The following is a 13,699-nucleotide window of genomic DNA, read 5'->3' as shown; positions in this document are numbered from 1 at the left end:
TGTGTGTGTGTGTGTGTGTGTGTGTGTGTGTGTGTGTGTGTGTGTGTGTGTGTGTGTGTGTGTGTGTGTGTGTGTGTATGTGTGTGCATGTGTGTGTGTATATTTCTGTGTCTGTCTATTGGTGTGCACATCACAAAAAGTGCATGTGACTTTGGACAGTAATATTAAGTGTCAGTGCAACTGTCATCAAAAGAATATTCAGGCCCAAAGGCTGAGTCAACTATGTGTCAGCAAATCAGTAGAGATATCCACCAGCCTGTGTTTAGCCCTCAACTGTGCAACAAATAAAGTATGAAACTCTAGCCAGATTTAAATATGCAAAGAAGCATATTCCGGTCAGAATTACTTGATTTAAAACAATAGAACTTTAACCAGTTTAATAGCCAACAAGCCATATTGCCGAAAGTCCCTTTTGGTCTTACATGTTTGAGTGGCTGTGCTCGCACATGGTGCGCATCTATATTTCACCTAGCGATGACCTCCATAATGAACCCCTAACGCGGCTTCCACTGATTTTGATAGACGAGCGTTCTGCACGGCTACCGCGGGCCCGGGTGGGGACGTAATGGGCCTGTCCACACCGGGGGTCCCCCCTCTGGACGTGTCCGGAGCAGGGGGAGACGGATCGCGGAAACACCTGCTGCTGAACATGTGACTCCAGTGACCTCTGGTGATCACATTTGGCTTCGCCGCGCAAAAATGTCAAATAAATACATAAGATATTAAAGTGTGTTCAACACGTTTTTTTGTAGCGCTGCGTCTCATCAAAGAGCAAAAATGAACTCGGCGCCTCCATTTTGGCCAACCGTATGCCTCCAGATGTTGTTGGAATTTCAGACTTGACTGTGATTAAAAAAGAGCAAGAGCCCGGAACGTTGATTGTTGAAAGAGTGAACATGAGCAATGGGTTTCCTAGAAGAGAGGGGGATGAAGAGAACGCGGCCACATATGCCACTTCTGAGTCTGGTCTCCGTGATCAGATCTCATTGAGTCTTGAAAATCAAGTTGTGTTCTTCCAGCTGTCCTGGTTGGAAGTGGATCAGCGATGCACACTTGATATATGAACACACCCCGTTTTAAAATGGAAGAGTACTCTTGTTGAAATATATCCTAAAGATGAATCTGTCTCAGGGTAACTGTGGGGTTGCATGGCTCACAGAGCTCACATGGTGTTCTACCAGTGTGAGGTGTGTGTGTGTTTGTATATACGTGTGTAGTATCACGGTGTGGGCTGTGTGTGTGTGTGTGTGTGTGTGTGTGCGCGTGTGTGTCTGTCTGTCTCTGTCTCTGTGTGTGTGTCTGTGTGTGTGTGTAGTACCAGTGTGTGGCGGGTGTTTCTCAGGCAGGATGAGGTGCTGGAAGTTGATGACGCAGACGGCCTCAGCCCCCAGCCAGCGGTCAGACACCACCCTAATGTAGTACTGAGACGGCATGGGCTCAAAGATGGGGATGGTGAACACGATGTTCTGGGGGTCTCCAGACACCACCTGCATGGAGAGGACACACACACGCATACATAATGACATAATGTGAGAGAGATTAAACCGGCACTATGTATGTGATCACAATAGCCAATAGCCTAAACGCCTAGTGGCTGCAGCTGTAGCTACACTTAGAGAGGGGGGGGGGGGGTGGGGGGGGCAAACAATAGACCACAATGAAGAACGATTTATAGGGAACAATCTCCTGGATGGATTGACTGGTGGATGGAGGTGTTTTACTCATGAGGAACGTTCTAGTCCTAGATATTTAGCAAATAGCTGCAGTAGAAAAGGGACATGGCGCAGGTTTGAACAGAACGTCGGTGAACACAACATCGGTGAACACATATCCTGTGTGGTTGCCTAGGAGTGAGGTGGGAAAGGGGAGGGGGCAGACCTGTTTCTTCTGGAGGAGGAAGTACTCTGAGTGGTAAATGTGGTCGTTGATTGGGTCTTCCACCCACAGCCACCAGGGCTCCCCCACTGAGCCATGCACCTGGTGAGGGGGAGGGAGATGGAGAGGGGGGGGGGCGGAGAGAGAGAGAGAGAGAGAGAGAGAGAGAGAGAGAGAGAGAGAGAGAGAGAGAGAGAGAGAGAGAGAGAGAGAGAGAGAGAGAGAGAGAGAGAGAGAGAGAGAGAGAGAGAGAGAGAGAGAGAGCGAGAGAGAGAGAGAGAGAGAGAGAGAGAGAGAGCACAACTGTTATCTTACTTGGAAAGCAGAAGAGAAAGATACTATTACTGTTGCGAAAATACTAAATTGAGCAAAGAAACAGAGCATATGTCCTCAAGCATAAGAAAACATTCGGGAACAATGGAGAGCTGGGCGTATCGCCATGAAATACATTCTTTCAGTGTGAGCACAAATACATTTGTTCTCCTGCGGATACTTCTGCCGATCCTCTGTGCATGCCAAGGTGTGTGTCTGTGTGTGTTTGTTTGAACGTGTGTGTGTGTGTGTCAGTTGCAGCACTGAGCCAGGCTCCTGTAATGTCTCTTTCCCGCTGCGGTAGAGGGAGTCTCGGATGGCTAGCTAACCGCAGGAGACAGCTTTATGACACGCTCACGTTTCCTCAGGAGAAGCCACATACATACATCATCCACTAACCAGATCTGTGGCTTCCTCTTTACGAGGATGTCGTGCAGGTGATGCAGATGACTAGTACTAATAATACACACAACAAAAACAACAAGTTGCTCGTGGAAGGACACCAATAGTGGTGGGCCGCCTCGTCCGCAACACGCTTTCCCCTCGACGGAGGAGGTTGTGATGGTCTTGCCTCCGTCTGCTCTCTCAGAGCAGGCTTAGTGTATCTGTGTGCATGTGTCCCTGCGAGGCTTGGCCGCGGTGTGCCGACATATGCAGCTGGATCAGGGCAAAGCCGTGGGGGAGTGTTCCCTTACGACTCTCCCATGGACCGAGCATGCATTGCTAATCGGTCATAAACATTCATCTTCGCATTCGGGCCCCCCCATCCCCCCCCCGCTACAAAGAGCTTCCTATTCCGGGGATTCCATGACAAACCCCGAAGCGATCCCCTCCGACTCTCCAACCCCCCCCCCCCCCACCCGGCATCCATGCCATCCCTGATGTGGGACACATTTCCCTGACACCAGAACCTCCTCCTTCCACCCTGGAGGTCTGATGCAACCCCCCCTAGACCCCTTCAGAACAGCTGGGGAGCCCTGCGCGGTATCACCATTAACCATTTGCGGCGCTGGGACTCGCTCCAAGTGATGCTATGGAGACACCCTCTCGTTTTAGAGCAAGGAGGAGAGGGAGTGAACCGAAACCTCTGCTCCTAACAGGAATAATGTGGAGTTAAGTGTGGGGGGCCTGCGGGGAGCCTTCCTCTATCGCTGTAACACTGCTGAGACACTGAGGCACCGCGGTTAAAAATAGGCCACTACGGGACTGTGTACATGCAGACTAACAGACATCGTCGTGGGGCTGCCTCACCAGCTGCTTAGTGTTTGTTTATGTACAGAGGCAACAGAGGTGGCGTGCAGGGATTTACACTCTCACTCGATACCTCGTACTTTGCCTACAGTGGAAGTCGGAGAAGCCCAGTCCCTGAGACAACCCGGGCTGACACACAAAGCGCTGTATCCTAGAGGTAAACTCAGTTTAAATGGATGGAGGAACAGGGTCTAAGCGCATTAAATAACCATAACGTATCACAGAGTTACATATCCACTTCTCACCTACAGGAAATCTTGTCAGGAAAATGTCTAAAAGTATATTAATATACAGCTCAAAGTCAGCTTATAAACTCAGCCTTGGAAGGACACAGGATGGCAGGGGGGGTTCCCCCCTCTCGCTCTGTGTGTCATTCGTACTTGCTCAAATTCTTAAATGCTAATGTAGCTTTATTCAGTTCAACCGGTGCGGTAATGCCAGGGTTCGGTAATTGGTTACCCACTTGGCAACATAACCAGGATGGCTAATAAAGTCCACCAATTAAATCAGCTTTAAACCATAGATGGAAGTCGACACAAGATTGCAATTACTTTTAGAATATTATAATACTATATGCACAAGTTCACAACCCGATTATCCTAAGTAAATAACGGATTTATGTTGTCCATCACTGTAAGTGCTGGGTTTCAGTAAGAATAAATATCAAAAGATTGATAAAAAGGTATTGACTCACTTTATGAATCACATTTAGGGGGTCCGGAATTACAGTCTGGCTTCTTGTGTGGTTGCTGTGGTTACCTGGTCATGCCACCTGAAGTCCGGGGTGATGACGAGACGCACTCGCAGGACAGTGCGCGTGATTGGCTGGATGCTGGCCTCCATCAGTAGGGAGGGGATTTGGTGGGCACACTGCTTGACTTTCATCCCGATATTGATGTGTTGCAGCATGTGACCTGAAACCCCCCAAAAAAATAAAAGTCTGCATTGAACACTTTCTTCCATGTGAAATCGGGTCAGTAGTTAAATCAATTCTAAAAAGCTACGTCGCTTTGATTTGCCCTCATTTAGCAAAGGTAATGCCTAAATAGTTAGTCACATCACATGCAACTAGAGCCATAGTGTACAGAGAAAACATACATTTAACTTGGATTGTCATGGAGGATCTCCTGCTGGTTGGGGCAAGGGGTTAGGGGCTTGGGGTGAGGGGGGTTAGGGGCTTTGGTTGAGGGGGTCAGGGGTCAGGAGTTAGGGGCTAGGGGCTGAGGGGTTAGGGGCTGAGGGGCGGGAGCTCTCACCGATCTCCTCCTTGCTCAGCTCCTTCAGCTTGTCCACGGTCAGCCTTCGCTTCTCCAGCCGCTCCAGCACCGTGTGCGGCAGGATGTGGAACTGCCGCAGCGGGTGAGCGAAGCCCCACAGCCGCTTGTCGATCACCTTGCACAGGTTGAGCAGGCGGTAGGTCATGGCCGGCCAGCGCTTCCTCAGGGCGATCTCGAACAGTGCCCGGACGATACGGGCCGCGTTCTGAAAAGCGTGGGGGAAGGGATAAAAGGAGATCAGCGAGACAGGACTTCTTTCGCCCCGCCATACACAAACACACAAAGTTTACACGTTGGTTTTCTTAAAGATGAGACGTAAAGAGATTAGGGAAACGGATCGCTTTTCGCCCCGCCACACACAAGAGCCATTTGAGAAGAGTCCATCTGTAGAGGGGTGATTCATCATGTCTGATGAAGAGGGGCCATCCTGTCTGTGTCCAGACGTCCCGCTTCGGCCCGGCTGTACGCTGATTGATTGCCCCCGTCTTTTTGAAGGACGGGTCAGGTGTCCGGGACGGGCCGCTCCCTGATAGGCTGGCCATGTCTGGTTGGCTTGTGATCGATTTGGTCGGGTGTTAATGGGGACCGACCGACTGATCCGAGGCCTCAGTGTGCCATGTTGACGGACGGGTGGGCTCGGGATGTGCCCCGATTGAAGGCCTGGGGTTAAAGTGGGGTCCAGCCTGGCTTTAAGCGGGGCGCTTGTGTCTCAGGGGCGGTCGAAGACAACACACAGAGCGGTGACTCCGTGGCCTGATATTCATTTGACGTTGGTCGGAGAAAGTAAACTGATAGGATTAGAAAGCTTCCAGTTGTTTGGATCTGGGAGCCCTTTCAGACCTGCTGTGTGGACGACTCGGCCCGTCTCTAAGCAGTCTCAGGTTTCAACCCCCCCGCTGTCACTGTTTTGGGCCTAGCATCTTCCACGCTGTAAATATTTAGCTGCCCTCTAGGGTCATAAACTGTTCTTATCCTTTCTGAGACCTGGTGCTTTGCAGTCAGGTTGAAGAGTTGCAAGTCAGACAAATCAAATGATTGGGCCCGTCCGTCTACTAATACTTGTCATTTCTGTTACCTTCATTAGTAACGGTTGTATCTTAGTTGAGCTAGGATCTCTTTTGGTAAATTTGTGCATCACATTCAACATTGAAAACACACAAAAGCACACAGGCAACCACCAGCTTATTGTTTGCCACACAACCACTTTTCAAGGACAGAAGGTGGGGATCGAACCAGAGACCCTTCCACAACCTGCTGGACCTACTGAGCTTCCACAGCGATAGCATCAAGAGCTCTTAGTATGGCGTTGCCATGTAGCATGAAGTGACCTCATCTCCACTACCACTTGAGAACAGTATCACATGCGAGAACTTGCACATCTGAATATTTAGAAGCAAAAAGAGAGAAGATCTGCGCGATACATTCCAACTATTCGTCCACATGGTATCAGTTACCGCTGGAAATCTGGAATCGATGTGTTTGCGGAACCAGGGAACGAGAAGCGGAGAGGAAGAGCAGAATGAGAAAATGAGAGGAGATTGGGGATTAGAACCTAGCTATTGTGTACAATTATGTACCAGGGATCATTTAAGAGTCCACATTTGGACGGGATCATTTGAATGTGCGCGGGGAGGACGAGGCGGGGGTGAGTGGCGCTCGCAGATTGACTGCGTCAGTTCCCGGGGGATGGCTTCTTATGCACTCACGAAGTGGAATGCAAAGGGCTAATAAGAAGACAAGCATTCTGTTGTTTTCCAAGGGGAGATGATTGCAGTGAGACACAGGGATGGGACCTCTAACTGAACATAATGGATGTGGTGGACAGATACTCAACTGTGAATCCAACTGAATAATCCAAATAATAAAAGAAAGAACTGGGCTGAAGCACGGAGAAGGGGCCTCTTCTCCAAGAGTGCTCCACTGGAGCCAGGCGGTATCTCCAAAAGGTCAGGGGTCAAACACATCATAGAATTCATATCCAGGCAGAGATATGCGTATTTGCATGCCTTAAATCGCTGCAAGTGTGTCTTTGGGTCATGGGAATGTCCAGAGGGGCATGTGTTGATATGCGTCCAGTGTGTGACAACAAGGGAGAGAGAGAGAGAGAGAGAGAGAGAGAGAGAGAGAGAGAGAGAGAGAGAGAGAGAGAGAGAGAGAGAGAGAGACGGAAACAGAGAGAGAAAAAGTGAGAAAGTAAAAGGAGCGATACTGAGACATAGAAATGTAGAGAGCGAGAGATTGATAGGAATAGAGGTAGAGAGAAATAGAGGTAGAGGTAGAGAGAGGGGGAGAGTTAGAGAGAGAGAGAGAGAGAGAGAGAGAGAGAGAGAGAGAGAGAGAGAGAGAGAGAGAGAGAGAGAGAGAGAGAGAGAGAGAGAGATAGAGAGAGAGAGAGAGAGAGAGAGAGAGAGAGAGAGAGAGAGAGAGAGAGAGAGTGTGATGGGGTGCATTCCAGTGACCTGTGCCACGTAGGAGAGGTCTGAGATAAGCGAGAAGCTGTCCACTTCTCCGCGGCCAATGTAGGTCTGCAGCAGGATGTTGATCTTGCCATAGCCGTTCTCCACACCACCCGCCGCCGGGAGCTCACAGTAATTGCTCAGCATCTGCTCCAGCTCCTCCATCTCTTCGTCACGGACCTTTCGGAGAACACACACACACACACACACACACACACACACACACACACACACACACACACACACACACACACACACACACACACACACACACACACACACACACACACAGTTAGTTTGTTGCTACCATGTCGATCCTGCAAAAGAGGTGCTCAACCTAAAGTAAAAAAACTGGAAACACACAAATTAACTTATTCTGAAGGACAGAGCTGTTTCAGAAAGGATATCAGGCCAAAGACGATCGGGTGTGCCGTGCTGCAGCTTATGCACACATAACAGGCAAAAAGAGCTTAGAATGATGAAGGGGATCTGTCCCTCTCTCTCTCTCTCTGTCTCACCTTGACTTGCTCAAACTCCTCTGCCTTGGACACGATGCTGAAGATGTCGCCCTCTGTCTTCTGGGAGTTGAACAGCTCATTGAACGTCTTCACAGAGAAAGGAACACAGCGAAGAAGAAGAAGAAGAAGCAGAAACAACACATGGATTTACATTTAGTATTCCACTCGGATCCAGGATGTATCCCAGAAGACACATTTTCACACAAACAACAGCAGCAGCCCAGGATCTGTAACCAAGTGCGACGTAAATGTTGTGACATTACAAAGAACGACACAAAGTAACAGCCATTCGTATTCACTGGAGTGCCATCCTAAGTGTGCCCCTTTGTTGGTGGTTGTCAGGAAAATGTAACTTCAGATCCAGCAGGCCTACTATGGCAGACCCTCTGATCCAGCAGTGCTTGTATATTATAGCGGACCTTCTGGGGGGAGACGAGCCCGGGTCAGATATAAACAACTGCAAGCTTGTTGATCCCTTTTTCGTTTCGGAGACATTCTACCAAAGAGGAATCTTGAAGCTTTCAGCTGATGGCCATTCTACTTATATTATCAGATAAGGGATTTGTTTATGTTTGTCTATTTGTTCCTCTGTTTTTCTATTATTACTTACAAATCGGGATATTTGATGTACTTGGGAGAAAAGCCTACCTCTATGGTGTTGTATCTGATGTAGAAGTGACTGGCTGTCCGGCCCAGGTCAGTGGAACCAAAGTAGCCGGTGCGCTCCTCAAAGCGGATCATGCGGGCCTTGTCCAGCTTCCGGCCCGCCTCCACCACCAGCTCCCTTCTGTACATCAGCAGGCCTGGGTCCATCTGAGACACGCACACACACACGCACACACACAGGCAGACACACGCAAGCACACACACACACACACACACACACACACACACACACACACACACACACACACACACACACACACACACACACACACACACACACACACACACACACACACACACACACACACACACAGCAAGGGTTGGATAGAGAAGGAGGATCAGCTGGAGAGCATTAGCATGGAACTATTCACATACTGGACATGATGACGATGATGATGAAGACGATGATCGACAGGCAAATGTTAGCCGGGATAGGCATGAATTGTTTCCCATTTCAAAACAAAGTGGGATAGACAAGACAAACTGGCAGCAGCAGGGACAGAGCCAAATCAGGGTTTTTTGACAGACCGAGAGAAAGAGTGTCTGACAGATGAAGTCTCAAAAGTGGAACAGAAAAGACAGCAGGAAACTAGACTAGGGAGCACAGGTGAAGGGGAAAAGAACAGACGGACAGACGGATAGAGAAAGATGGACGACAGACAGTCAGAGAGAGCGACAGACAGACAGAAGGACAGATAGAGGGATAGAGAGAGACGGCTGACAGAGAGGCAGAGAGAGAGACAGACAGAAAGAGGGACAGACAAGGAGACAGAAAGGAGAGGAACGCCATTTTCAATCTGCTGTGGTGGGCCTGCCCTCTGACCTGGAAGGCCTTGTGGTTGATCCCGTACGCCAGTGGGTTGGCCCTCATGCGCACGTATAGGTAGGAGTAGCTCAGCCATTTCACCGCCTCGTCCACATTGGTCACCGTTCCCAGACAGACCTGAGAGAAACAGGGATCGACGGAGTCACAGAGAGGACAAGACAAGCCTCTGGCTCCACCTAGTGGATCGTTCAGAGCAGTGCCAGTACCTAACCCTACACTGGCAATTTGTTCTACATTAGACAAATTGAATTCTGGAAAAAGACTAACAAAACCAAATTAATAAAAACTGCTTTATCATCCTTGATCCATTTGCTCAGGTGCCCCCGTCCGCGTCCCCCGCACACACACACAATCTCTATGTAAAAGCATGTTATGCTATAAAGGCAATGACTTAGTATGATCAGTGTTTCCCATATATGCATTCAGCAGCGGCGCACTGCCGCTGCTGGATTGTCAGCGCCACTGCAACAAAATAAATAAAATTATTGCACATTTTGTTAAAAAAGAGGTAAAAAATAAAAAAGTAAAAAAATAACATAAAAAGTTTCTGCCAAGTTCAAAGCACATTTGCACAATGATCGGGTCTCAGCAGATACCTTGACTCTGTTTATTGTTATGTCATAATTGGAAGCTCAATCCGTACATTTTCCCCCCAAAAATCTCTTTCTTCCGGGGGGGCATGTCCCCAGACCCCCTAGCGTTGCTAGGTTACCAACTCACAGAACCACTGCTACAAAAAAATCAGCAGCATTATTGTTTGCTACTGTTTGTGAAACTGAAACAAATGACAGCACCCGACCATCTCAAAAGGACGGCCTGTGGTGTTATAGCCCCCTACCGCTGCAATTAGGCAGACGGAGGGAAAGACGGACAGACAGATAGGCAGGGAGCCCGACAGGGAGACAGGCAGACAGGGCGACAGACAGACAGACCTCTGCATTGAGGTTGTCGGCCAGGTTGTTGAGGAACTGGCTCTCGATGGGGTTCTGCTGGGTGAGGAGGGTGAGGTAGTGGCTCAGCTTGTCGTGGGTGGTGATGATGGTTCCTTCGCCGTGCTTGTCGAACTGGGGCCGGCCGGCACGCCCGAAGATCTGCATCACGTCCAGGATGCCCAGGTCCACCTGCATGCCCCGCTTGGCGTCGTAGATCTGGGTGCCCTGCGTTACCACGGAAACAAGAGGAGGGGATACAGGGTCAAGAGTGCTTGATGATGGTGTTTTTGTCTTTTGCCATGGCTGGAAAACACAAGCGCACGCACACGCACACGCACACACACACACACACACACACACACACACAACCACACACACACAGATGCCCGCACATATGAAAACACACACGCACACACAGGTGCACAGAGGTCCCCGTAACCATGAACACACGCAAACACACACACACACTCACGTGCCCGCACACATGAACCCACCCAGAACCGCAAACAAATGCACACAAACCCACACAGACGCACACACAGACAGGTGAAATGCATGCAAACATGCACACAAACACGCAAACGCACACAAATAGAGTCGGTCATCAAACCGACTAGAGCGGATAGCCTGGAGGCATAGACTCTCCTCCCACCTTGATGATGACGGCGTGCGCCGGCAGGTTGACGCCCCAGGCCAGCGTGGCCGTGCACACCAGCACCTTCAGGTAGCCCCTGGAGAACATGCTCTCCATCAAGCTGCGGTCCGTGCGCAGCATGCCCGCGTGGTGGATCCCAAACCCGGACGGGAACATCTCCCGCATCTCCTTGTTCCTGGATCTCTGGATCTGGCGGCACAGGGACAAGAGGGCGTCATAATAAATAAATAACATATGGGCCATATTTTGAGTTAAGCCCTGTGCGGCTGCAACGGTGATTAGGGGCTGCACAAATACAGTGGACCTGACCTATACCGGTAGAGCAGTGAGTGATCGTCTGGGGAGGAAAACACGAGAGCGCAACCGGGGGTGCCCTTTTCTGGCTCAAGTGGAATGAAGATGCATCTGTCAGAAGAGGGTCTCGTTTAGGTAAAGTTACGCACCGTGCTACTTTGACTTTCTGGAGTACAGCTCCAGGTGTAGCTTTTCTTCTTTTTATTTTTTTTTTTAAAGGTCTTTTCGCCAGGGTATTTGGTTAACACGTTGTGACAGTCTTGGAGGGCTTTCCCTTCCTCACTCTCTGTGATAGAGATTTAAAGAAAAACAGAGACCAGCGTGCACACCAATAGGAATGCCGACACACACACAAACACAGACACACAAAACACACACACATGCACGCACAGATGTACCAGGCAAGGTGCAAGGATTGCAATGCGTTGTGGGCTGGGAGAGAGGTCATGGCCTGTCTTAAGCATGAAGGTTCCTTCATCACAGAGCTTTATCTCTCTGTTTCTGGGTGTCTAAATGGAGGTCAGAGTCCACCAGGCCTCTGAAATGATGATGGAAAGCCCATTACATCAAGGTGTGTGTGTGTGAATGTATGTGTGTGTGTGTGTGTGTGTGTGTGTGTGTGTGTGTGTGTGTGTGTGTGTGTGTGTGTGTGTGTGTGTGTGTGTGTGTGTGTGTGTGTGTGTACTATTCAGAAGGCGAGCGTATCTCCCCCTCGAGTAGTGGGGATCTTCAAACTTAAGTGTAAGGGAGTTTGCGGGACCTGTTTATTTGAAACAGGGTTCACATTTGGTCGGAAAAGAATAGCATAAGACGTGGGAAACTTATTGGGCTAAACCACATCACGTGCCTACATGCAGCCTCAACAACAAATTAAGTATTTAGGTTGACGTCATAGGCACATTAATTATCGCTATCAACCATAGTGGTCGAACACTAAGTACACTACAAACATTGGTATCTAAATAAATTCTGATTGGGTTTTACTGCTGCACGTCTTTCATCAAAGAAAACACTTGTTTATATAATTCGATTTATATAATTTAACAACTTTTTGGTATATGTTGGTTCGTTGTGATTTGTACATTACTGTGCATAAAAGCAACACTAATATAAGATCATTATTATACAGCATGGTGATAAAGTACATATCAGCATCCGTACCAATGGCTAAACGTCATCATCATCATCATCATCATCATCATCATCATCATTTGCAGTGCATTAGCAAGCAATGATTACATTTCTGTGATTGACTGGAAGTGCAATGTCAAGATTTTAACAAAACCCATCCAGAGGACATAAAGAATGTGTGCCTTCACCTGTTCTCTGCTAAAAAATGTATGAAATGAAAATGATCCTCAGTGTCTCTCTTTCTCTTCCATGACATCCAAGGCCACCTCATTTATCCTTTATGCCCGGTCCTTTATCCTTCATGTATCATTTATTCCATGAAACACGCTTCAGTAATGACTATGACACGATAAAGCCATAAATTATTCAAATCCTGAGCAACTTTGAGAGGGGACAACGCCCTTCAATCTCCGTCATTGCATAACCTCACCTCCTGAGAGTTTTATCAATTAGTGCCTTGACCTTTAAAGAAAAACCTTATCCTATGTAGACCGAAAACATTGACAAGCAAAAGAATATGATACGCAATGTACTGCAACTTTGCCATTCGGACTAACCAACGTGCACATCGAGACTGAATATTAGGAGCATTCCTGTTATCTACATCCTAGACAAAGGCTGGGCGGAGATTCTGTGTGTGTGTGTGTGTGTGTGTGTGTGTGTGTGTGTGTGTGTGTGTGTGTGTGTGTGTGTGTGTGTGTGTGCGCGAGCGCGTCTGTGTGTGTGTGTGTGTGTGTGTGTGTGTGTGTGTGTACAGTATATATATGCTAGCGTGTGCTGTATATTGCCTATGTACGTGTTACTGCATGTGTGTGTGTGTGTGCTTGTATGTCCTGAGTATTGCGTGTGTGTGTGTGTGTGTGTGCGTGTGTTACTGCATGCACGTGTGTGTTTGTGTTTATATATGGTTGCATGTGCTGTGTATTGTGTGTGTGTTTGTGTGTGTGTGTGTGTTACGACATGCGTGCGTGTGTGTGTGTGTGCAGGCTGTTTAGAATGCGCGGGGGGCAGCCTCCTGCTTTGAGGTGTCACAGCGTGTTACGGCCTCGCTGCCGGGCCTCTAACGCGAGGCGAGGCGGGGCTGATGGGAGCAGTGTGGTCCGCTGATGGGAGCACTGTGGTCCACTTATTGGAGGTGGCAGGGCCCTAAGCTCCTGATCAGGACTCATTAGGGCCCGGCCACCTCCAGACGCCCCCCCTCAGCCTGGGAGGGCGTCTGGAGGAGGGCATGGAACCTTCCATCCCTCCGTCCATCAATCCAGCAGAACCATCTATCGATCACGATCACGGATCAATGCAGAACCTGTTTTGCCCAAAAGCGTGTCAGAGTCTCTCCTGTTGCATACATAGTCATACACATGCAGTCACACACACACACACACACACACACACACACACACACACACACACACACACACACACACACACACACACACACACACACACACACACACACACACACACACACCCACACACACACACGTGATGCCCCATAACATTCACGAC

The 13,699-nt window shown here is 48.9% G+C and overlaps 1 protein-coding gene across 3 annotated transcripts in view; it reads right to left on the bottom strand.

Moving 5' to 3' along the window:
• ascc3 (activating signal cointegrator 1 complex subunit 3) overlaps positions 1–13,699 on the bottom strand; it is a 97,412-nt gene that overhangs the window by 25,794 nt on the left and 57,919 nt on the right. For all 3 annotated transcript variants that reach the window (XM_030370039.1, XM_030370040.1, XM_030370041.1), the window contains exons 15-24: positions 10,766–10,957; positions 10,114–10,338; positions 9,179–9,298; positions 8,338–8,502; positions 7,690–7,776; positions 7,175–7,351; positions 4,695–4,920; positions 4,198–4,352; positions 1,879–1,977; positions 1,319–1,487 (exon numbers count right to left, since the gene is read on the bottom strand). In XM_030370039.1, coding sequence (XP_030225899.1) covers positions 1,319–1,487; positions 1,879–1,977; positions 4,198–4,352; positions 4,695–4,920; positions 7,175–7,351; positions 7,690–7,776; positions 8,338–8,502; positions 9,179–9,298; positions 10,114–10,338; positions 10,766–10,957 — 1,615 coding nt within the window. The remainder of the gene's footprint in view (positions 1–1,318; positions 1,488–1,878; positions 1,978–4,197; positions 4,353–4,694; positions 4,921–7,174; positions 7,352–7,689; positions 7,777–8,337; positions 8,503–9,178; positions 9,299–10,113; positions 10,339–10,765; positions 10,958–13,699) is intronic.

Source organism: Gadus morhua, chromosome 11 (genome assembly GCF_902167405.1).
Source record: "Gadus morhua chromosome 11, gadMor3.0, whole genome shotgun sequence".
NCBI classification, from domain to species: domain Eukaryota; kingdom Metazoa; phylum Chordata; class Actinopteri; order Gadiformes; family Gadidae; genus Gadus; species Gadus morhua.
This window is presented reverse-complemented; position numbering and strand designations above follow the sequence as displayed.